The 25,376-nt window shown below is 35.5% G+C and overlaps 1 protein-coding gene across 1 annotated transcript; it reads right to left on the bottom strand.

Moving 5' to 3' along the window:
• Positions 1-709: 709 nt before the first annotated feature.
• On the bottom strand, positions 710-23,690 carry LOC111586426 (deleted in malignant brain tumors 1 protein-like). Its single transcript, XM_023296122.3, has 13 exons — positions 23,543-23,690; positions 21,949-22,151; positions 16,325-16,465; positions 15,136-15,253; positions 14,064-14,250; positions 12,493-12,634; positions 12,234-12,389; positions 9,270-9,325; positions 7,891-8,066; positions 7,376-7,776; positions 7,174-7,270; positions 5,590-5,821; positions 710-2,591 (listed from the first exon to the last, which is right to left on the bottom strand). The coding sequence occupies exons 1-13, from the start codon at positions 23,663-23,665 to the stop codon at positions 2,383-2,385; spliced, it is 2,241 nt and encodes a 746-aa protein (XP_023151890.2). The 5' UTR covers positions 23,666-23,690; the 3' UTR covers positions 710-2,382.
• Positions 23,691-25,376: the final 1,686 nt, after the last annotated feature.

The raw sequence follows: 25,376 nt of genomic DNA, 5'->3' as shown, positions 1-25,376 counted from the left end.
TAGGCAAAATACTGTGACGTACAACACCCACAGTTACACATGACTGCATGCACATTTTTCATGTCAAAGTAAAAATTTGTTAAATTTATTTAGATGGGACAACACATTCATACAAAGGATTTGAATACCAATTTTGTGGCAAATCACTGTTTTGTTCATAGACTAACAAGCAAAATGGTAAAATGTGTCATTTACATCAATGCCATTCTCAATAGTACTTTCCTCATTAAGTTCTGCAATATCGTTTTGAATATTACGTTTAATATTTCATTTTTCATTTCCAACATGTCAGCGTAATGAGAACTATTTTAACTCTGTGCAATTTTTCATTATCTTGTGTGATATTCATGTACTGCATCAGAATCTTTGCCAGTATTATTTCTTACATTTCTATTCCAGTCTTATTTTTAGCTTACTGAATTTTAATTTCAGTAAAACAATTTTTCTCATGTTATGCAATTTTGTTTTCTGACCATTATCTGGCACACTTTACTTTGTGATTAATAAAGTTCTATTCTTTTCTAGATTTTAACAATTTGACTGCAGTCTTCTGGCAAGAACAACAATTATTTTGTATTAAAAACAGCATTTAAACACCAAATACGTTTCCAGCTCTTACCTGGTGCAGTTTACATTCCAGATTTGAACTTGATTGAATATCTGAATTTAAATCAAATGCATCAACACACATAAAACAAACCACAAACACTCCCACACACACTGTGTTTATTACAAGATAAAGACTTCAAAGATTCCCCTTTAATTGTAAATAATCCCAGTTACTACATTTAACGCTTCACATAAATGAATACAAGTCATTTTTATATGGTTTAAACAACTGATTATTCCATCCGGAATGGGCCAAAAACAACAGAGTTCAGGTTTTCCACTCATTGTTCAGTACAGTGTTATTGTACTGAACCAAACAAACCCTGAACACCTGCAGAGAACTGCTGGGATCCTGTCTGGAGAAAGTCGACACAATAAGGACAGTAGCATAAAAAGAATCCTGCAGAACCCGTCTGGATGGAATAATATATGCACCTGAGTTAAACTGGTCGGGTGAGCTCTGAGCTGCAGCTGTGCAGGCAAATAGTTCTTTACAAGCATGAAAACAACACAAAACTGCAACCAAACTGATCTACATTTGCTTTTTTTTCAATACAGTAACAACATACTTCATCTTAAGTCTGACTTTAAAGAGTATTTTAAAGGTTTTGTTTGATAGTAACCAATCTGGATAGTAAAATTTACAACTATGATTGCAGAGAAAATAGATTTTATTTTCTTTTTGGTAAAGTTAGAATTTTAATCACAGAGAATATTCAGTTTTCTCTTAAAATGAGAGAATTTTAGATATTTTTAAAAAATAAATTGTTTTTTCTCTTACATTTCTGACTTTCAACCTTAAAATATCATTTTTTACCATAAATTTACCACTTTAATGTCATAAAATATCAGTGTTTTGTTGATCATAAATTCCCTATTTTAATCTCAGAGAAAATCCCTTTTTTTCATAAAATACAACTTGAATCTTACAAACTTTTTTTTCCTTGCAAATGTCTGACTTTAATCTGAGAGGTTTTTTTTCTTAAATTTGGGATTTTTTTCCATTAAATTTCAAACTTTAATCAAAAAGAAATTCCATGTTTTTTCTTATGCATTTACCACTCAAAGAGAATATCCACATTTGCAATGTGCAATTGCACATGCAATGATTACATCATATCTGTCAAATATTTTCTGGATTATTAGTTTCTTGGCCTATAAAATGTCCTAAAATGTAAAAAAAAAAATGTAACTGTTTCCAAACATCAAAGAAGACATCCTTAAATGTATGATTTTGTCCACAACTCAAATGTGTTCATTTTACCGTTACAAATATACACATATTTAAGTAGCTGCAATCAAAAAATTTAGATAAAAATTAAAATAGTTAATTTAACAGTTGACAACTAATCGATCAATCATTGCAGCTCGAGTTCAAACTCTTCACATTCAACCCGAAATTCCACTTTTCAGAGCAGCTCTTATTGTTTCCTTCCACATCTTTGAGAGCCTCTAAAAGCAGCTTATTAAAAAATTTATTAAAATAAACATAATTATGATTATCCTTTATGTAAATGCTGCTCTTGTTCATATTGGGCATTTTTTATAAACTTGCTTTACTTCATTTTTTACGGACATTTTTAGTCTTTTAATTATTATTTTCAGTCAGCTAAGTAACTTGTAACTTTTTTAAGAAAACATTCATGTTTTTTTTTGGATGAACAGAAAAAGGATGATTTCTTGCACATCTGGATATATGAGTATGGCTTTAAGATAGACATTTCAGAGAATAAAATAAAAATAAAAAGGTAAATCTGAGCAGACTGTCTGGGCTTAGTTCTCGTAGTCTGAAGCTATGAGAGCTTTGGTGTCTTCCACTCTGGTCTTCCTGCTGTAGCGATGAATCACCACAGCCAGCAGCATCACAGACACCAAGAAGGCCGAGCCCAAAACCACAGCGGTGACGTTGGACGAGAGCATCCGCTTAAATTCCCAGCTTCCTTTGCTCGATTTGGTGTCTGGAGCAGCAGGTGGAGAAATCACTGAAAGACATCGATGCATGGTTTAGTTATCAGATTGATTAGATGCACTATACAAAAAAAGGCATCTTTGGAACGCTGCAATGCTGAAATACTACAGACATGACTGCAAATATCTGTAAAATACTGATATTTTTAGCTAATTTGAGTACTGCAAAACTGCAGTTTTATAGTCACACATCAAATTATCAAAGATCAAATTCTTATTAAACTTGTAAAAACAGATTTTTGTTTAGGACAGTTTTTTTTTAAAGTTTTGATCATTTTTTTAACACGTAAAAACATACTCTTACAAACTAATACACTTTTTCTGTGATTTTGCTAAATATTAATTTAGAAAAACAGAAATCTGTAAAAATTACAGTTTTTAAAAAAAAAAACACTTTTGTAGTATTTAACACATCATTATTTCAAATAATAGTAAATATTTAGAAATACAGAAAAAACTTGCTGAAGCAGTAACCGTGGCTTGAACTGAAGCAAGAAAAGTCCGAGGCACTCTGTACTTACTCAATTAAAAGTCCTTTATTAGCTACATGGACACCACCAACATGTTTCGACACCAAGTCTTCGTCAGGGCAACATTTGTAAATGAACTGAACAGCAGGAAGTCTACTTTTTAAACAACACTTAACAGGAAGTCACATGATCGTATGTGGTCATGTGACTCCGCCCAAGTATTCATTCATAAAAGACAAATAAAATATATACACTTTGGAATATTTTCACAAAGCAATAGGCAAGCATATCATCCATAATACATACATAAAGCTCATTTTGTAACACTATATTTCAATAATAAACCATGATGCATCATGTTAACATATAGAAGAAAATAAATAATGAAAAAATTACTGACTGCAAGGCACTGTGTGTAGAATAGGAAACAGTGGCATGAAACAGTGAGTAAACCCTCATCATCAAAGACAATCATTCAGAGCACATTAATATATTTACAGAAACGGAGAAAAGTCTATTTCTTCATTTAGTCCAGGGAACACAGTTGCTTTCAAAGAGTGGATCCAGAAGGTTTCCCTCTGCAATAATCTTTTCAACCTGTCACCCCCTCGGGGAGTGTTCTCAATAACTTCAATTGCCATGATTGTGAGTTCATTAATGTTTCTGTGGGTCATGTTCTTGAAATGTTTTGCAATCGGATAATCCATGTTTCCTTTACGGATAGCATATTTGTGTTCTGCAAAACGCTCTTTCAGTTTTCTTTTTGTGCGACCAATGTAAAAACACCCACAAACACAGTCCAGTCGGTATACCACATGTGTTGTATTACAGTTTGCAAAAGAACGACATTTAAAAGTGTAGGTGCATGTAGAGTCCATAAAATGTGTAGAACGATTGATCTGTGTGCAATGGACACATGCCCCACATCTGAAGGTGCCAATGGGTTTTTTGAAAAAAGTCTCAAGTTTTGATGCTGGCAAATAGTTTTTGACATTATTTATTTTCTTCTATATGTTAACATGATGCATCATGGTTTATTATTGAAATATAGTGTTACAAAATGAGCTTTATGTATGTATTATGGATGATATGCTTGCCTATTGCTTTGTGAAAATATTCCAAAGTGTATATATTTTATTTGTCTTTTATGAATGAATACTTGGGCGGAGTCACATGACCACATACGATCATGTGACTTCCTGTTAAGTGTTGTTTAAAAAGTAGACTTCCTGCTGTTCAGTTCATTTACAAATGTTGCCCTGACGAAGACTTGGTGTCGAAACATGTTGGTGGTGTCCATGTAGCTAATAAAGGACTTTTAATTGAGTAAGTACAGAGTGCCTCGGACTTTTCTTGCTTCAGTTCAAGCCACGGTTACTGCTTCAGCAAGTTTTTTCTGTATTTCTATTCATCCGCGGGCCTGGTCCTTGTAGAGCACCTGCTTTTTACCCATTGTTCACACCTGTTTTGGAGCCATAAGCAGCACTCAACAATCCTCCCTTTTTTTTTTGCAATAGTAAATATTTGTCAGATAATGATAATTTTTGATTGCTAATTTAAAAGCAGTTGAAAAGCGAGTAATTTTACAGGCAAACACTGTAAAAAAAATCCCACTTTGATGTGGACATTATTTACTGTTTTGGGCTGTTTTTTATATGGTTAACATGCAAATTAATATTTTTTTGGGGGGGGATTTTACTAGTTATTATCTGTAAATTGACAAATCTGGGAAAATCTGTAAAATTTTTTGATTACATAATATACATAATATTTATTTCAAATGGACAACGGTAAACATCTGCAAAGTAACCACTTGTAAAAATACAGATAATTGATGTGGACGTTATTTACTGTATTGCCTGTTTTATAACATGTACAAACATATATCCTTACAAATTAACAGCCTTTTTCTGTGATTTTACTAAATATTATCTGTAATTTAAAGAAAAATTAGAATTCTTTAAAAATTACAGTTTAAAGAAATCCCATTTTCTAGTCCTAATACACATAATTAATTCAAATAACGGCAAACATTTGTTAAATAATCCTATTTTTTGAATGTTAATTTAAATACAGTGGCAAAGAGTGTCATTTTACAGCCGCACACTGTATAAGCTAAAATTAGTAAAAACACAGATTTTTGATGTGGATATTAATCACTGTTTTGACCTGTTATTTTTTTTTTTTTTGTTATCATGCAAATCAATACCTTTTCTAATAACATTTTACTTAATATTCTTGGCAAATGAACAAATGTGGGGAAATTTGTAAAACATTATTTTTTGAATCACTTTGATTACTTAATATATATAATATTTACTTTAATTGAACTACAGCAACCATCTGCATATTAAACATTGGTAAAGATCCAGATTTTCGATGTGGACATTATTTACAGTTTTGGCCATTTTTTTTAACAATTAAAGTGTAAATTACTACTTTTCTGTATATTTGTCTATATTTTAACAAAACTGTGAAAATCTGTAACATAACAGTACATTTATAAAAGCACTTGAAACTTTTTGGATGAATCTATACTAACCTGTGGCAGGAACGTCATCATTTTGCATCACAACGTTCAGGCCCTCCTCGGCGGCTTTGGGAACCGGCTGCCCGACGAACTGCAAAGGACCCTGGGTAATGTAGTGACCCACCGTCTCCTTGCTCAGCCCTCGGCGGCGGCGCCTTCGGGACGGATCCTTCAGACATCCCTGAGCACATCTGGAGAACTGACTGCCAGGTTCACACAGGATGACCGAGCAGGTGACGTACACCTGGAGGGAGGCAGGGCAGAGTCGTGCATCTGTGTTCTATGTATTAATTTTTTTATTATATTTAAATATTTCAGCATGAGAGAGTCATGAGGAAATTTCCTAGCAAATTTTACGATATCAAAAATGTGTAATTTTGTCCAGTAAGAATACTTAACCTCAGATTATATTGAATATTTTTCTTAGAAATTTGGAATTGTTATTTTGTTAATGTACAATTTCATCAAGTTCTTTTTCCTGTAAATTCAACACTTTTCCCCTTTATTTTTGTGAATATTTTTCTGGTAACTTAACGACTTTAATCCAAAGAAATTGTCAATTTTTGCTTTGCATAAATTTACGATGTTTTTTTTTCACAAATTTCCGACTTTAACTGCAGAGGAAGAGGGTTTTTTTCCCCTTTAAATACACAATTCTAATTGCAAAAAACACCATTTTTTCCCTCAGTCTGAGATTTATTTTTTTTAAATGCATGTGGGATTGTTTTTCTCTTTCTGATATCTATGGGGTTTCTTTTAGTACATTTACTACTTCATAATAATGTCTCATTAAATGAGCTTTTTCTCACAGATGTCCTACTTTCATCACACAGAACATCTGAGTTTCTTACCACTTCAATCTCAGAGATTGAAGTTTTTTTTCTAATAAATTTATAATAGTTTTTTGTTAATGTATCACTAAGTAATCAAGTTTTTTTCTTCCAGCACTTGAATTGCACAGAAGATAAGCATTTCCCCCCCATTTTTGTGGGTATTTTTCAGGTGAATTAATGATTTTAATCACAATAAATATTATTTTATATTACAAGAAATATATTCATGTTTTGCTTTGTGCAAATTTACACAAGTTTTTTCACACATTTTTTCACAAATTTCCAACTTACAGAGAATGTTTGTTTTTTTGTTGTAAATTCACCATTTTAATCCTTTTTTAAAATCTCAATCAGACATTTATTATCTTGAATAAATTTGGGATTTTTGGGATTTCCTGCTTAATGAGAAAATAACTATTTTTCTATTTGTAAATTTACCACTTTAATCACAAAATAACATAAATTTGTACTTTAATCTTAGACAATTTAAGACTGTTAATGTAAATTTTAGACTTTAATCAGAGGGAAAATTATTTATCTTGTAATTTTAGCACTTTCAGCAAGTTGTGATTTCTCATAGATTTTTTTTTCTCAAACATTTACTTTTTCAGCCACAGAGAAAAAGATTTTGGAGTTTTGTTCTTGTAAATTCCTGCCTTTGTTCTCACAGAATATTTGAGTATTTTACATATAAATTTGTTTGAAATATACAACCTCAGTTTCTATGGTCTTTTCCCTGAATTTTTATCTCGGCCCCAGTTACCTGGTCATAGTTTCCAGTAAATTTGAAGGCTTGAACCTGAAACCTGAACTCAGTTTGAGGTGATTCGGCAACTTTCAATGTCTCATCTCGGATACACCTGAAAGAAAAACAGACAGTCTGAGACACCATCGATGCAAGATGATTATGGTCTTTGAACATTTTCTAATTCAGAACATTTTTATCTTTGATTTTTGGCACTGACCCGTTCTTAATGAGGTCGTAGGAGAGGGCGTTGTCGGGGTTGTCGTCGGGCGTCGCTTTGCACGACTCCACAAACACAGTCACGTTCGGCAGCTCTGAAGTCGCCTCAATGCCCATATAAATGGTCTGCAGCAGCTTGACCTCCACTGGGTAAGCGCTTGCCTCCACCTTCTTCGTAAAGTTGCCATCGCGGAAAATCTCGAAAGTGTAGCCGAAGCTGCCGAAGCTGGACTCGGTGAAGATGTAGTCCGAATTGCGGACGCTGTAATAGCTGGAGATCTCGATGGCTTTGGGAAACTGGCAGGAGAAGTCGATCTTCACCGTCTTTCTGCGGACGATGACCTCGCTGGGCAGCACGAAGGAGTTGATCTCATTCTTGAAGACGATAAAATCCCCTTTTTCCTGGATTTAAAGCAAACACAAGTGAAACGTGGCCGTGAGCTGACTCTTCAGACTAATTTACACACTCAGCACTTCAGTTTTAGCAGCGAGAAAGGAAAATGTTTATTCCCACACCTCGAGTTTTGTGCCGCAGGTGGTGAACGACATGACGCCTGTGATGTGAGTGCTGTTGGAGGTGAGAGAGCAGGACGGGTCTCTGAGCTGCAGGAAGTTCTCGTCGATGTCGGGTATAGAGGCTTTCTCCAGGACCACCGTCATCTTGTTGGGTTCACACTGAACCTTGGCTCTAACTAAAAAAAACCATTTAAATGAACTCTTCAACAATAACGCCAGAACTTTAATCTAAAGAAATATTCAGTTTTTGTTTCCTGTAAATTCATCGTTTTCTCACAAAATTCTGGCTTAACTGCAGGGAATAACAGATTTTTTTTCTTGTAAATTTGCCATTTTTATTGTGTAGAATATTAGTATTTTTCTCAGTCTGAGATAGTTTTTTAAACATAAATTCTGGATTTTTTTCTTCTTGTTCATCATTATTCTTATAATTTCTTCTTTTTATTACAAATTCCTGCTTTAATTGCAAAGAATATTTGAGGTTTTTCTTGTAAATTCACCACTTTGAGCTAACAGAATATTCATTTTTTTCTCATAAATTCTGACTTAAATCTTAGAAATGATTTTTTATTGTAAATTTCAAACTTTAATCTAAGAGATTTCTTTTCTCTGATATTTCTTATCCCAGTCTCAGACTCTTTAATCTCAAAGATTATCTGACTTTTTATCTCACAGATTTCCTATTTCAGAGAATAACTGTCTTCCTTTTGTACATTTATCTCTTCGATCTTAGGGAATATTCTTTTTTTTTTTTTTTTTTTTAATTATGACTTTAATCTCAGGAAATCCAAGTTTTTTCCTTGGATATTTTTTGGGTTTTTTTTTAGAATACCTAAATTGTTTTCCTCATAAATTTAGCACTTGTAAGTTTTTGTTTATCATCGATTTTAGATTTTTTTCTTCATAAAGTCACTTATATTTTATTTAAACGTATTGTTGTTGAAATGACGTTTAAACAATGGCCAGGTTTGATCCTGACAATCACTAAACTTTCATTTTTTAACTAAATTTAACCTGAATTTTAGTTTACGGTGACTTGCTCAGTTTTTAGGTTATTTTTTACTTTGAAGTCTTGACTGAAATCATTCCTCTTTTTAGGAGCAATTTATACTACTAAAAAACAATAGTGTCTTCCTTCATTGTCACTGCTCTGTATGTATGGACAAGACAGTTCACTTCAGGATCAAGATCAGCCCAGTTTGAAATGATTCACTTCCCATTTCTGTAAATCATCAGCACAGATTGAAATAATCTGAGGATGTTTTCTGATGATAATCACAGCCAGAATGTGACTATAATTCTTATTTTTACAGTCTCAACTGCCTAAATCGAGCAAGAGATGCTACATGATCAGTCATTTCAAACAGCAGATTACTAACCTTGAGTGATAGATGACTGGGTCACCATGACAACAACACATCTCATCTCTGATTGGCTAAATGACAAAACAAAGAAAACACATTTAAGAGAAAAATGCAAAAACAACATTATTAATATCAGTAACTGCAAAAACAGTACATCTGTGTAACAGATAGATAGATAGATAGATAGATAGATAGATAGATAGATAGATAGATAGATAGATAGATAGATAGATAGATAGATAGATAGATAGATAGATAGATAGATAGATAGATTTTATAGGCTAATTATTAATTATAATTAAGGTGCTGGAGCGTCAACATTGAACAGCACAGCATTTAATTTTTACCTCTGTTTTCTAGTTGTGGAGAATTTTTCAGTCTGGTTTCTGCCCAAATTAAATATTTTTTGAAATGATAACATGTCAGTCAGTTTCTGGTCCTAACTCAGCTTTATCCAAATATATACAACATTTTAGGCCTTACGGATGAAGCATGATGTAGCTGTAAATTACAACTAGAAAACGTCTGAAGAAATTTCGAGCGTGTCAATGTCGTTTTTTGTTAATGTGTCCTGCTATAGTTGTTCACATGGTATCGTTTACATGTACTACCATTCAAAACTTTGGGATCACTTAGAAATGTCCTTATTTTTGAAAGAAAAGCATTTTTTTTAATGAAGATAACATTAAATTAATCAGAAATCCAGTCTAGACATTAATAATGTGGTAAATGACTATTCTAACTGGAAACAGCTGATTTTTAATGGAATATCTCCATAGGGATACAGAGGAACATTTCCAGCAACCATCACTCCTGTGTTCTAATGCTACATTGTGTTAGCTAATGGTGCTGAAAGGCTAATTGATGATTAGAAAACCCTGTGCAGTTATGCTAGCACATGAATCAAAGTGTGAGTTTACATGGAAAACACGAAATTTGTGGTGTTATCCAGAACACTATATGTGTGTTACGAGTAGAGGGCAGACCATGAGGATGTTGTCTGAGTACTGCATGAGCAGACCCACTACTGATCAGTCAGAAGAACAACAATGTTGTTGCAGCCAGTTAATACAGAGGCTCCGTGATCACTCAAAGCAGCGGCCTTTATTTGCAAAAGAACCCAACACAACAAAATTGTCTGGAAGACTCCAAACTTTTGAACAGTAGTGTAAGTACATTTTATTTTGAAAAGCTAACATGTTTCACGAACCCTGATCAGTAGCTTTTAACATCTTTGAGCTTTTACTTTGGAAGTGTATCAATCAGCCAATCAGCTGTGAGTCACCGGTTGCTTGCAGAGAGCAGAGCAGGCAGACTAAGACCCTCGAACAAACTCAAAGACTCACAACTCAAAAACCATAATTTGTACTGAATTTTTTTTCACCAAGTGAAGCACCATCATGTTTTGAACAAGCTGATGTATTTTTATGTCTGTACTGTGTTGTATACAGATTTGCTGGCAGGTTAAAGAGACCCTCCGTTTCTGATTTTCACGCGAAATTTTGGAGCTCCGATAGAATGGGAATCAATGAGTGTTGGTCAAAACACTGTGCTCTGAGACAATTCATGAAAAAACAATAAATCTTATGGTAATGAGAGTAACACTGGGGAAAAGAGGACAAAAATTCCAACATTTTAATGTATAAGTTGTTCGTGTCGAGTAGAAATTGAGTGAAGGAGACAGAGTTAACTGCATTTTTTCCCTAAAATTTACTTGGTCAAAATTTTCTAGTTTAAGAATAATACTGAATTTATAAAAAAAATCCTTAAACTTAAACTGATACTATATAGAAAGCGTAAAAGATATCAAAACACAGATAAACACAAATAAGATTCAAAGCCTTGAGATCCACTTAAACTTTAAATGATGTTTCTACTGTGAAGTACGCCAGAGCTACAGGGTTCCAAACATGGCTGGGTTTTGGTAGTTGTTGGCTGACTTCCCATTCATTTTAATGGAGATTTTTCTTTGCTTTGTAAAAACCATACGAAGAATCACTAACAAAAGTCATAGAACACAATTCCTGATCTAGTTAAACGTTTTGATATATAATTTGCATGGGTTTTCTCAAAGCTGTAGTTAGGTAACACGTTTCTGACATTCTTTTTGGAATATTTAATCTTAACAGAGATGAGACAGTGTTTCCTCTAAGAAGGCTCTCTAGGAGCCGTGGCAGCGTAAACAAATGACACTGACTGCAGATTTTACTTTTACAACCTATTTACTGAATGGCCAGTTGAAAATGGCTTTTTAAAGGCTGAATGTTAAAATTAAAACAAAAAAAATTGAACAAGCTCATCTGAAAATGCAGTCAGCAGTTATTCATACATGGTGTGTAGATATTAGCTTAATGCTATCAATAGTTTACTCACGTTAGCGACACTGAGTTGGCACTGGGCCCAATTAACTGAAGCTACCGAAATGTTACGTGACATTAGCTGGACATCAATATTTTGCGAATGTCTATTTAACTTTTAGAATCTATTATGAGTTATCTTCAGCTAAAAACTTTTCTCCGATAAGTCGCTGCCCTGTTTTCCAAGACGACACTGCTCTCACTCTCTGACCTGCTGTCTGGGTGCTTGACGTGACGTCGCTTTCAAGGCCACGCTCTCGCGAGTAATTAACGTCGTATTAACCCGACATATCAAAGAGTTGATACTGAGCAAGATAGTTATCTGTAGTTTACCTTAGTACTCGTGAGTACCGGACACAGTGAAAGACTGCTGTGAAGGTGGAGACAAGCGGCGGTGGAGTATTTGCGATGATTAAAAAAAAAAAAAAAAAGAAAAAAAAGAAGGAGCGGCGGCTGGGAATGAATGTAGAGGAAACCCTGTGAGACTTTAACCATGATTTACTTTTACATGAGAGATCAGGTGAAATAACGCGAGGCTAAAGTTGTAGAAACCAGGGGGGAACAAAAGCACAACAACGTGGTACAAAGTAGTGAACAGAGAATAAAACATAAAAGTGCTCACGTTTTCTTTGTTTCTGCCGTAAAGCAAACTGGAACAAATCTGTTGAGGTCGCTTTGCTGCGGCATCCAGCTCAGGGTCACTTCAGCTTTTCCAAACTGATCATCTTTAAAGGCTTTGGTCATGTTGTGGGGGCCGCTGACCTGGAAGTCCTGGATGCTTCAGGGACACAAAGGGAAAGTGGAAGAATTGAAGATAATTAGATTTTACTGCCAACCAGAAATGACAAGCTGCGTGTCTCTAATTAATGGTACTCGCTTACGTGGAATGGGCGGCCTGTGCTTGGGCGTAAAGCTGGAACGTCTGACCCACGGTGGCGTGAAGAACGTCACCATGTGAAGGAGTTCTGGACAGAAACGTCGGCTGAACGTGACCCATCTCACAGTTTGGAATCGAATCAGTGACTGAAACAAAAGACACAGCAGGTCGGCAAGACAGAAAATCTACTTCCTGTTTGCAATGGTTCCTGCTATTTCTGCGTTATGTTTGTTTTATTGCATCTAGATTCTGTTGTTTTGTGTCTTGTTTCGGTTGTTTATTGTCTGTCTTTTGTTTTTTGCCTTTTTTCTGTTCTTTCGTGCCTCGTTTGGGTTGTTTTGTGTCTCCTTTTTGTCATTTTGTGTCTCATTTGTGTTGTCTTGTAAGTTTTTTTTGTCCTGTTTGTGTAATTCTGTGTTGTCTTTTGTCTTATATTGCTGTTTGAAGTCTTGTTAGTATTGTTTTGTGTTTTGTTTCTGTGTTTTTTTGTCTGTTTTGTGCTGGTTAGTATTCGTTTGTCTTTTATCTCCTAGTTTTGTTGTTTAGTGCCTTCTTTATGTGTCTCTTTTTGTTGCTTTGTGTCTCGTTTCTGTTGTGTTGTGTCTTACTGGTGTTGTCTTGTAACTGTTTTTGTTTTTTTCCCGTTTTGTTTGTGTAGTTTTGTGTTGCCTATGGTCTTATATTGCTGTTTAATGTCTTGGTATTGTTTTGTGTTTTGTTTCTGTTGCTTTTTGTCTGTTTTGTGCTTGGTTTGTGTTGTTTTGCATGTTGTTTCATATTTTTTTGCTGTTTTGTGCCTGGTTTGTGTTTTACCTCTTATTTTTGTTGTTCGGTACCTTCTTTATATGGCTTTTTCTCAGGAGCAGAAGCTAGATATTTATCTAGCTGTTACTGCTGACCAAGAGGACAAACTGACTGATGGAAAACAGTAAAGAAAAAAGTAAAAAGAATGAAAAAGAAAACTGTTTGATGATGTTAATTCCAGTATTTCATGTGATTGTCTTCTTCTACCAGCTAAAAAGATTATGATAATAGGGTTGTTGTGGCACACATGCATAATAATGATTGTTTAAAATATTATGTTGATTTAAAAAAAAAAAAAAATGTTCTCACAATTACAAGAGACATCAATGAAAAAAAATTTAAAAAGGAGATTTACAGTTCAATTTGACTGTGTTCTTTGAGATTCAATTTGTCATCATCGGGGTGGGAGGAGAGAAAAATGGTATTTTAGGGGGAACTCCAGACTTTTTTTATTTTTAAATATATTTTCAAACATGCTTTTCTCCTAATTTTTTTTTAGATTTGGTCTCAGGACAAGTACATTTACGCAACAACTGCATTTTGTACATGGATTATTTGAAATTTGAGGGGTGGGATGTAAAATATCCTATTTTGGAATGACTCACAGCTTTAAAGGAAAAAGGGTTGTTACTGTTTCATCGTCATGTATGTCAAATGACACATTTCTGACATTTTCCCTCATGGAGTCCCAATTCCTTCTACATTATAAGACTAATTTACTATTACTGGTTTCAAGTTAATCTAATGTACATGGATGTTTGAATCACTCACCCTCCACTGAGAACTGCACCTTCACTTTGCACAGAGGTGGTAATCTGGTGTTGGACTCCTCCCGATACGTTGTTGTTTTATCTGCGTAAGTCACGGTGATGTTTTTGGTGGTGACGTCCTCCATCGTCAGCACGAACAAGTGGACTCCAGTGGTGATGTTTCCTGTCTTTGTCAGTGTGCACGCAGTCTGGGAGGGTTAAATATGAACATCAGGATCAATGCTTGTTTCTGTTTTAACTCACAGCTGCCCTGCTTTGATTTCTGCTGCATCACCTGGTCTTCGATTAATATAATTGTCTATTTTTATTGTCTGACTTTCTTTTTAAACTGTTTTTACTTTAGTTTTCACAGTTTTTCTTTTACCGTGTATTTATTTACATATTTCTGTATTTATTTATTTACTGTTATTATTATTATTATTATTATTATTATTATTATTATTATTATTATTATTATTATTATTATTATTATTTTCCCCTGTGTTTATGGTTTTACCCTCTATTTTCCTTTATTCCATTTGTTCTTTCCCTTACTTGGATGTGGCATTTTACTATTTTATCCGCTGAAAGACCAGCTTTCTGTTGTTCAGTGGTCTTCCTGGTATCCTTCTTTTCTTTTTTGCAATGTCTGTAAAGGTGTTCTATAAATAAAGTCATTATTTTTACTGCTGGTTTATCATTTGCACCTTGCAGCAGTGTAACTTCATCCCTGACCTGCTTTTGGACCACAGCTGATAACATGGACTCTGCTTTCTCCTGCCTCTTTCAAGCAACCTTTTTAAGATTAACACAACAAGAAAATGTGTTCTTTAGTTTTCCCGACTGGTTTCGGATTCCTGCAGCTAATCTTTGACTTGACAAGTGACAGTGACAAGAGACGTTGTAAATTTGCACATTCAACAAACCATCTGATACATGACATACACTCAGTTTGCCTGGAAAATAATACCTGTATGCAAATAAACTTTCTATGTTAGAAAATCAGTATTTAACACATACACAGTATACATGAACATATAACTATAATACATACTGTAAATAGATGTCTACAGTGTCAACTTGTAATGGATTACCTCGTCCAGAGTAATGCCTGGAACTTGTGTGGCGTTTAAAGCGTAGCGGCATCTCACTTTGTCTCTGTCCGGATCGTACGCCAGCAGACGAATCTTTGAAAAACAGTTCTGAGGGACCCTGCATGGACACACACAACAAGTTCTCAGTGTATTTAGTGAGTTTTTCAAATCCTATATATATGGGCTGGGCAAGCTTTAATTAACACCGACAATTATTTTATTGTGAGGTAACGCAGTTTTTATCATCATCATCATCATTATTATTATTATTATTATTATTATTATTATTATTATTATTATTATTATTATTATTATTATTATTATTATTATTATTGTGAAAGTCCATTGCTCACTGGTTCTGAATACACAAGCAGACAAACCATGGGTCACAGGAGGGATGGATGTTGACCAGTGCTTGGGATGGGCATCATCACGTCTCACCCAAACTAAAGAGAGGCCCTCCTTTTTGGATTTTAACCTGAAATGTTGCTCCGATATAATGGGAATTAGTCGGTTTTAGTTCTTAAGTAATTTATGTTAAGAACAAAAACATAAGTCCTACAACAATAAGACTCACACTGGGTGAAAGATGACAAAAATGCCAACATTTTAATGTATAAATTGCGCATGTAGAGCAGAAGAAATTGTGAGAAGGAGCCAAAGCTAACTGCACTATTGTCATAAATATTTTCTGGTCAAACGTCTGGCAACTGTCTTAATGGAATCACATTCACAGCCATGTGATCTGTTAAAACTTTGAGTGAAGTTTCGACTGTAAAATCTACCAGAGCTACGAGATTCCAAACATGGCTGAGTTTTGAAGTTGTCTGGTCGACACCCCATTCGCTTCAAAGGAGATTTTTAGAGCAGGTTTTTTGTACGATGAATCGTTACCCAAAGTCATAGCACACTATTCCTGCTTTAGCTGCACATCTTGATATATAATTTAAATGGGTGTTCTAAAACCTGTGGGACTAGTTGGGCGTCAAAAATCAAGTCAGAAGAATCTATAAGAATAAGCCTATGGAATAACAGTAAGTCAGCTTCAATCCTTATGTATGGGCACAATTAATTCTGCTATTCGAACGTGCACTGACATATGTAATTGTAAATGACTGATATGTAGCTGCAGAGCCTTGTCTGTTAGTTGAATCGCTGTTGGAAAAAGTAGAAGAAGAAGTGTTTGTACCGTAAGGAAGACACTGTTGTGGTCACAGGACAGCTGTTTATGCTGCGGGTGTCAGATCGAGTTCCCAGGTCCAGCTCTGCAAAACTCGTCCAGCTGACTCCAACTCCTTGGACGTTCGGCTCCCAGCAGCAGCCGGAGCGCCTGACAAAAAGGAGGTGAAGTGTCACTTGTTAATATATTGATGCACAGCTACACACCAACACATCTTTATTTACCTGGACTATACGCAGGACTCAAATCTTTTTTCTTTATTTTTTTGTAACATACTGGTTGTATATTCTTTTTCATAAACCAGTGGTGTGAAGCTGATGGGTCACCAGGGGATTATAAAGTTCTAAAGTTGTTGAATTTTTGCCGGGGATTTTTTATGTGACATGCAGACTAAATAAACACTTCAGGCCTCTAAAAACTCTTCAAATGAGGTAAACATGGTTGTAGGGGTGAACTGATGGTTACAAAAAATGCCAAAACGGTTAATTTTGACTAATAATTTACAATATACTGAATACTGTCATAGTTAAAATCCAACTTTCTTAATTTGATACCTTTTTATTCACATTCATTTAATCTTTTTCATGTTACTGTCTTCATTTCATTATTGTATTCTCATTACTCACAACTGGAACGCAGCGGAGTTATGTTGGCTTGTCTGTCTGTCTGTCTGTCTGTCTGTCAGCAACATTACTCAAAAATGGATGAACGGATTTGGATGAAATTTTCAGGGAAGGTCAAAAATGACACAAGAACCTCCTCGTTGGATTTTGTCAGTGATGTAGCTTATAGTCTGGATCCATGGATTTGTTAAAGATTTCTGTATCACTGTGAGATGGCGGCACGGCGTCACTGTAACTATGACAACAAGCAATCCTACTACAAATCGACCGTTGTGGACATACCGGGACTTATGCATCGGAAAGGAACAATTGATTAATTTGTGGGGGTGTTTCTGAGTCCCATCATTTTCCGCTGCCCGCTACATATTTAGGTCACGCGATTTAGTATCCGTACATAACGTACACATGCATAGCCCATGCCTGTGCTCAGTGCAAGGTCATTTTGTTTGTGGATACATCTATATTAAATGACCACATTCCATAGTGCAATGATTTCTGATAATCAATAACTAATAGACAAATGCTGAATTTCCAACAAAAAAAATAAAATGCTGCATTTATGTCAATGCCATATGGAGGAATGAACAGCCTTGGTGGAGTACTGTGCTCTCTGAGTGTTTTTCTAGGGTCATCTTTCTTGTCTGCTTTCTTTGTTTTCTGTGGGACTTTGTAACAGTGTTTTTCTAATTACTATATAAATTAAGTGCATTATTATCACTAATGTCGATGCTCACTGTGTTTTGTAATGCAAAGTTAAGAAGCTAAAGGAATTTCTGAAACAGGTAGTTGAAATTCGGTCAGATTAAACAATCTGTCTATTATAGATACAGTAAAATTAAATCTGTGTTTTTCCTGTAACTTTACCAGATTTGCAAACACATAATAGATAAGAAGTGAAGTATTTAGCTAATTTAAAATTTATATACAACACAACAGATGTTTTCATTTTAAAAAGGGAAAATGAGTTTTTAGGGGAAAAAAAATGAAACAAATTTGTGAAAAAATATGTGTATCTATATGTGTATAGTACATACACATAATGGCAGACATAATGTAGGCTGTACTTCAGTATTCCGTGCATGGTAGCTGTGTTGTAAATGTTATTTAACGGCTGGCACATTCTTTTACCTTTAAAACTGTGTGGACAACATTTGTCAAGTTACTCAAAACTGAAAATGCTTGTAAGGGCTAAGGAAAAATGAACCTTAGGATATGAAAATGTCTCAACAAGTCGATGTGTAAAAATGAGAACAAAAAAAACAGGTCTGCTGCATATATGATGACATGCAAAACAAGTGCAGCACTGCCCCATGCAGCCTTTCTGGTCAAATCACTTACTGCCCTTCGCATTTACTTCTGGATGCAAAATGCAAAGTGGTTCAGACATGACAGTCTGAATCATCTGCACTAACTGCCTCATTGTTTAATTAATTCTTGATGCTTCAGTAAAAAGCAACCAGACTTCTCTTTTAGGTTCTTGGAGGTGTTCTAAAGTTCTAGCTGCTCCCCACCAAATGCAACAGTTTTTTGCAGATTCAGATCATTTTCAATATACATTTATTTATTTATTTTACAGCAGATCATTTGATAATTTAAGATCAACCATAACCACTTTGGTGAAACTATTCCCCAAATGCTGATTGGCGAGAAAGATTTGCACAATGACCGTAAAATATGAGGAAGCGATGGAAGCATTCAGTGTCTTTGTTCTTTTAAACTTTCAAGCATTATGGCTTTTCAAAGGGAACATTTTAACTTCTTCTAGCAAAAACACACCCTGTATTTATGACAACAATAGCGGCTGCACTCCATTCAAGTGTCTCAGGGAGTTTAACACTGAGCCAGTTAGAAGACATCTCCATCATTCCACAGCTGAGGTACGTACATGTCTTTGAAACTGGCTCGTCTTTTCATCTGCGCAACTATTTCTGTGACGACCTTCAACATGAAAACTGTGCAGCACCATAAACTGAAGTGGAAAATACTTAAATTTGACCTTTTCCCAGCATGACGCCCTTCTCACACAGCAGATATGTAACATGGCTGCTTTATCAGTCTGTGAAGGGACACTTTTACATTAATGCTCCTCCTAATGCGCTAATAAACGAAAGACTAAATCTAAATTTGTAGTTTAACAATTGATTTACCTGCAAACTCTGACTCTGTGTGACTTCCTGTTGGATAATTGATCCTGTCTCCATATTGGGGATAGTAAATAATCATAATTACTGAATTTACTGCTCTCTTTGGAGACACTCATACGGATCCTGCTGCCGTTTGATGTTGCAAATATTTAATCAACTCAGGGTAAAAACTCCTACAAACAGCTGGAAGCAAAACAATAAACTGCAGCTCCTCCTAACCAGTTGCAGTCTGTCTTCATCGCAGTGGAGTTTGTTTTCTATGGGCAGTTCACACTTGTGATAGGTGTGAAATTTTAGAGCAATGCAAATCTGAAAGGTGTTTTGGGATTTTGGCCGCATTTTAGAAAAAATGTCGGTGCTGAAATCACTTTACCCAAACTTGTTTGTGCCTATCTGTCAATGAGACCACATGCAGTTCAGTCCTTTTGAAGAACTACGTAAATGTGATTACGTCTGATCGAGAAAGATTGCTGCTGCAGCTTTTAGAAAAAAGTGAGCAGGGTGTTCATTCAGACATGAAATCGAATGTACATATGAATGGAAAGAAGTGTATGTCTAAAAAAAGACGCTTGAAGTAAGATTCATTAATCCCTCAGCAGGGCAATTTCCAGTGTTACAACAGGGGAATGATGCAAAATTTAAGAGATATCATTTGAAATAAATAAAAATATATAAGATAATATACATACAATACTGTTGAAAAGTTTGGACTCACTTAGAAATGTCCTTATTTTGGAAAGAAAATCATTTTTTTCAATGAAGATCACATTAAATGAATCAGAAATCCAGTGTAGACATTGTTAATATGGTAAATGACTATTCTAGCTGGAAACAGCTGATTTTTAATGGAATATCTCCATAGGGGTACAGAGGAACATTTCCAGCAACCATCACTCCTGTGTTCTAATGCTACATTGTGTTAGCTAATGGTGTTGAAAGGCTCATTGATGATTAGAAAACCCTTCTGCAATTATGTTAACACATGAATAAAAGTGTGAGTTTTCATAGAAAACATGAAACTGTCTGGGTGACCCCAAACTTTTTTGAACGGAAGTGTGTGTTGCTGTTACTGTACACAGACTCTTCTATGAGTAGAAAAAATGACGTTGCAGAAACTCTTACATATGTAGAAAAACTCATATGGAGACCTTTTTAAAGTACAAAGCATTCATAACACACAGGTTTAATGCAGTGAGGTTGCATTAGAGTGAAATATGTCAGCTTTTGTGGTCTACTGGGAGCAGGTTTTACAGTCTGACAGCAGCAGGAAGGAGGGATCTTTTTGGATGACAAATATAGATTTTCGAAGAAAAAGAAAATCCCTACAATTAGCAGAGAACCGGTTCCAGCACAACTCCACATCTGGAGGACGTTCTGGCGCCACCAACCAAACTCTGTTAACGTTTTAAAGTATGTAAACGTCTCCTAATGTCTTTCACAAAGCACAAAAAAGATGAGTCAATTATAATTTAGCATTCTGTATTCTTATGTGCCGTTTCTGACTGTAGAAGACTTTGTAGCTTTGTTATGAAAAGTACTGCATAAATTATTATTATTATTATTATTATTATTATTATTATTATTATTATTATTGTTGTTGTTGTTGTTGTTGTTGTTGTTGTTATTGTTATTAGAGGCTGAATACAAGTGTTTATCTGTTTTCATAAGTGGATCATATATAAAATAACTACATTAGAAAGCCTTTGCTGTCATTGTATTGTGTGTAGAATACAGTGAAATGGGGAATTATACTCCTGATTGTGCATTAAAAGAAAAAGCAACAAATGAAAAGCAGAAATAAATACTAAATGTTAAATCTGACACCACAGGAAGTGTAATTTTGCATCAGTAGGAAGGTTACTTATTGACCTAGAAATAAATACAGTTTTGTCTTAAATAAGATTTCGGGGGGGAAAAACACAGCCTGCAGTTCTTTTTTTAAATGTCTTTACAGTCATTTTGACAGCAAAATGAGCCCCCAGCTTTCATGGTATAGTAGTCAAATTAAAACAATCAGCTTTAAAGTAAAAACTGTAGATGTGGCAACAAATCAAGCTACAATGAAAGTGAATCCTGATGACAGAAAATCAGAAAGTTCTGTTTTATATATGGAAAATGCACAAAAACATATTAAATTGATATTTACTGTATTTCTTGTTCTGTAAAATCTCATAAATTATATTAAATGATTTTTTCCATTGATTCTGTGTAATCACATACTATATATATATATATTATTTAAATATTTGTGTATTTATAACTCTTGAGTTTTGAGCCCAGCTGACTAAATGTACTCGCATAATTGAGTTACTTTAACTTTCAGCAAATTAAGAGAGGTATAAATTGTGATATTCTTCAACACTAAATAGTACGCAAATTGGAAAATCTTCAGCTGAACTTTCAACTGAACATTTTAAGTTTAATAAACTCAAACCCTAAATTTAATAATTTAAACTGCCCAACTCAAAGTTTATTGAAATTTGTTGACTTAACATTTTTTTAGTGTCATTTTATTTTGCATTATTTCCTAGTCTGATATTTTTTTTTTCTGATTGTTTTATCTTTTATATATATCATCATAATATCATCAGAACTAGCCCATGTTTGCCATCTCATGTTCTGTTGCTTGTGAAACACTTTGAACTGCATTTAATTTGCACTCTACGAATACAGTTTGACGAATTGATTGATAGTTGCATGATGCTCCTCATTCACCTCCATGACTGCGGAATTTTCCCATGCATGGTTGTCGTCAGCCTATAAAGGACACCTGAACAGCATGAAACACCTGAAATATCACCAAATCCTGATGCCTAATTAGACAAACACAAGATGGAGGAGTTGTGTTTCTGCTAACTGGACTCACCTCAGAGTTAAGGAGTTTTTATTGGTGGAGACGGTTGCAGTTGTGCGTCCTTCACTCTGACACCACCTGGGGTTGGTGGCGACTTCCTTGTCCGTTGGCAGGACACTGGACTTGCTAAAAGTTGTGCAAACTCCATCGTCGCACGTGAAGGTCGACTCATTTTTGCAGTTACCTTTGCTGTTTTGTCGATGGAAAAAGGTCACCTGCAGGTATTAGGGAAAATAATATGTTGATGTGCTGGACTCAGTACAGAAAACAGGATAAGAAGAGCAAAGTATAAATGTTACACTGTAAAAAAGAAAACTACAGTGTATTCAGCAGAGTTGGTATTCTGATTTGTTCGAACATGAAAATTGAAATAGCTATACTTGACTTGAAAATACACATCAGACCAATCATGTGTACCTCATTATGTCTAAATTTGTAATTGTGAATAAGCTGAAAATGTAATTTGTTGTTGGAAAAAAACCACAGGGTTTCCCAGAATACACAGCAGGGGCAAGTCCTCATGCTTTCCTTCCCTTGGCCTACAACTTTGCTATGACCTACTGTAGCTCAATAGGTTGAACAGATGACCCATAAATAGGGGGCTATACATGGTGGTCATGGGTTTAAATCCAGCTCATGGCTCTTTGCTGCAGGTCTTTCCCCCACTTTTCTGTCTCATGAGAAAACCAGCAAAAGGCCACACACACAAAAAAAGCTTTAAAAAACCTAAATGACTGTGGGGATGAGTAGCTTTTGGTAGTTCTGTGAATCACACTATTCAGCTTAAAAAACAAGTTTATATTGGCCAAATGAAGAATTAATAGTAGTGACTATTCACAGAACAATGTAAATATTACTGGTAGAACAATGAAATATGACTTAGGACAATGAACTAGCAAATCGTTGAGACAATTCAAAAATTTTACTGCAAAAGGTTGCCTTGAAATTTTAAGTTTTCTCAACTATTCTTTTTTTTACAGTGTAGAATTAAATCCAGCTATTGCAGTTTTGTCTTAAATGCAGTCTTAAAAATTAGTTCAATTCTCTTAAAATATCTTTACAAACTAAATAAGCGTGAAAGTAAAAACTGCAAATGTGTCGACAAATCAAGTTTCAATTAAAGCAAGTCCTGATGACACGTAAAGAGAAAGTTCTGGTCTTTAGTTGATCCATGGAGAGGGATTGAATAAATACTATGTTGATGTGCTGGACTCACTACAGAGAAAAGGCTGAAATAAGCAAACTGTACATCTGGAATTCCTTATTTGTCTTTGAAGTTTGTAAAAATTCCAAAATGCACTGTAGACACATGACAGTAAACACTATGTAGGTGACAGCAGGGACGATGAGGACTTTGGTATGGATGGCATGCAGCTGTTTCACAAGCTAAGAGGCATTTCTTCAGTACCTGCCTCCTTAAGTCAGTCATTACTCTACTCACAAACACCAAAATCTGATTAAAAAAGGACCCTAATCTGTATTGTAGTATCCGAGAAACTACAGTATTTACAACCCTGATTTCTACACCGTTTTGAGATTTTTTTTTGCCTCTCTGCTTCCTAAAAGTGTGATACCTTACAAAGTCTATGTAAATGTAAAACTCTACCTTATATGTGCCGTCGCTGTTCCTCTTTGGAGGCATGAAACTGATGCTGTCTCCATGAAAAGTGTCCGTCAAAGCAACTCCCAGCGATGCGAGGAGCAGCAGGAAAACTACACCTGCCTCCATGATGCCTTACACAATCTGATCGTACCTAAAGCCTGTTCACTCAGTTTCAATATGAGAGCTGGAAGAGGCGGCTCCTTTTAGAAGTCACCCAACAGGACGAACCTGATCTGGGCTGCCACAACAATTTAGGATGTATTTTTAGAAAAGATGGAAAAGATTGTTGAGATCTTGAAGGCATGAATGATGAAAGCAGATGGGGCATTTTTTTGCTCCCACTGGTTCACAGTTATCAAGTCACTCATTTCCTTATATGTGTGAAGAACCTGTTATTTTGATGCAGAACCCCCCCCCCCCCCCCAAAAAAAACCCAATCGTAAATAGTGAAACGCAAGCTAATCCCTCCACTAGGATAAGTTTTCAAACCAAATAAAAGCTAAAATAATAGGTAGGTCATTGGAAACATTGAAAAAGTTTCTCCAGTTGGCCCTATTATGGTAATAATATAATATGATAATAAATATAATTTGTATATAATTGTGTGACATCACCAGTCACAACAAAATTAACCACCATCATGAAAGGTGTTGAGGGTGTTTCCTGCTGAGAATTGGTCTTTGGAGAGTGATTATGCACAGCAGTTAGCATGATTAGTCCACTTACAGCAAAGCCAAAGAGTCTATGTTACATCATTTAATCTGTTAAATGATGTCATCTGCATTTTTATGTCTGTTGTCCTCCAGTAAGTAAAACCAGCTTGAGGTTATCCAACCTGAAGCTGAGATGGTTAAAGGCCTCGACGTTTCACCCTCCTCCAGCTGATAGAAGCAGAGCTCCGCACCTTGTACTTCAAAGCGTAGCCCCAGGATCCACACATTCCGTGGGGGTTGAGAGGTTCTGGGTCCGCTGGAGGTACATCATAGTTCTCTTAGGGCCTCGCAGAATTGAGGGTGTCTCACGGAGGATGGTAATGGGTGTCTCGTTGATGACTGCTGGCTCTAGACGTGACAGGGCCTCGACTTTCCCATGACTTGTTCGGGGAACCACATACTCCATAACATCCAGAATTTTCTGAGCCATGGTGAGTTCTATTTGCAGTTATAGTATGGTCTGTGTCTGTCTGCTCCATTTTTACATATGGAGAAGTCCCTATACTCCTCTTCTCATTGGTTCTCCTTACACCTCATTGGAAAAACCTACAGTTGATCCAAAACCCTGCAGCCAGAGTACTGACGGGAGTTAGCAAGAGAGATCATATTTCTCCTATATTGGTTTCTCTTCATTGGCTTCCTGTGAAATCTAGAATAGAATTTAAAATCCTTCTCCTGACATACAAACCTCTTAGCACCCAATCTCCATCATATCTTAAAGACCTGATAGTACCTTATTTTCCTAGCAGAACTCTTCGCTCTCAGACTGCAGGCTTACTTGTTGTTCCTAGAATCTCTAAAAGTAGAATGGGAGGCAGAGCCTTCAGTTATCAGGCGTCTCTCCTGTGGAACCAGCTCCCAGTTTGGGTTCAGGAGGCGGACACCCTCTCTATTTTTAAGACCAGGCTTAAAACCTTCCTCTTTGACAAAGCTTATAGTTAGGGCTGACTGGGTGACCCTGAGGGGTCAGTTGGAGTCCACATGTACGGCCCACAACTGACTTCTTCTTCGACGTCTCTTAGCTGTGCCCCTAGTTATGCTCTTATAGGCGTAGGCTGCTGGGGGACCTCTCTCGATGCACGGAGCCCTTCTCCAGTTACCTTTGTATTTACTATATATACCAT

The sequence above is a fragment of the Amphiprion ocellaris genome, chromosome 1, assembly GCF_022539595.1.
Source record: "Amphiprion ocellaris isolate individual 3 ecotype Okinawa chromosome 1, ASM2253959v1, whole genome shotgun sequence".
Lineage (NCBI taxonomy): Eukaryota > Metazoa > Chordata > Actinopteri > Pomacentridae > Amphiprion > Amphiprion ocellaris.
The sequence above is the reverse complement of the archived record's forward strand: the minus strand, read 5'-3'. Positions and strand labels throughout refer to the sequence as shown.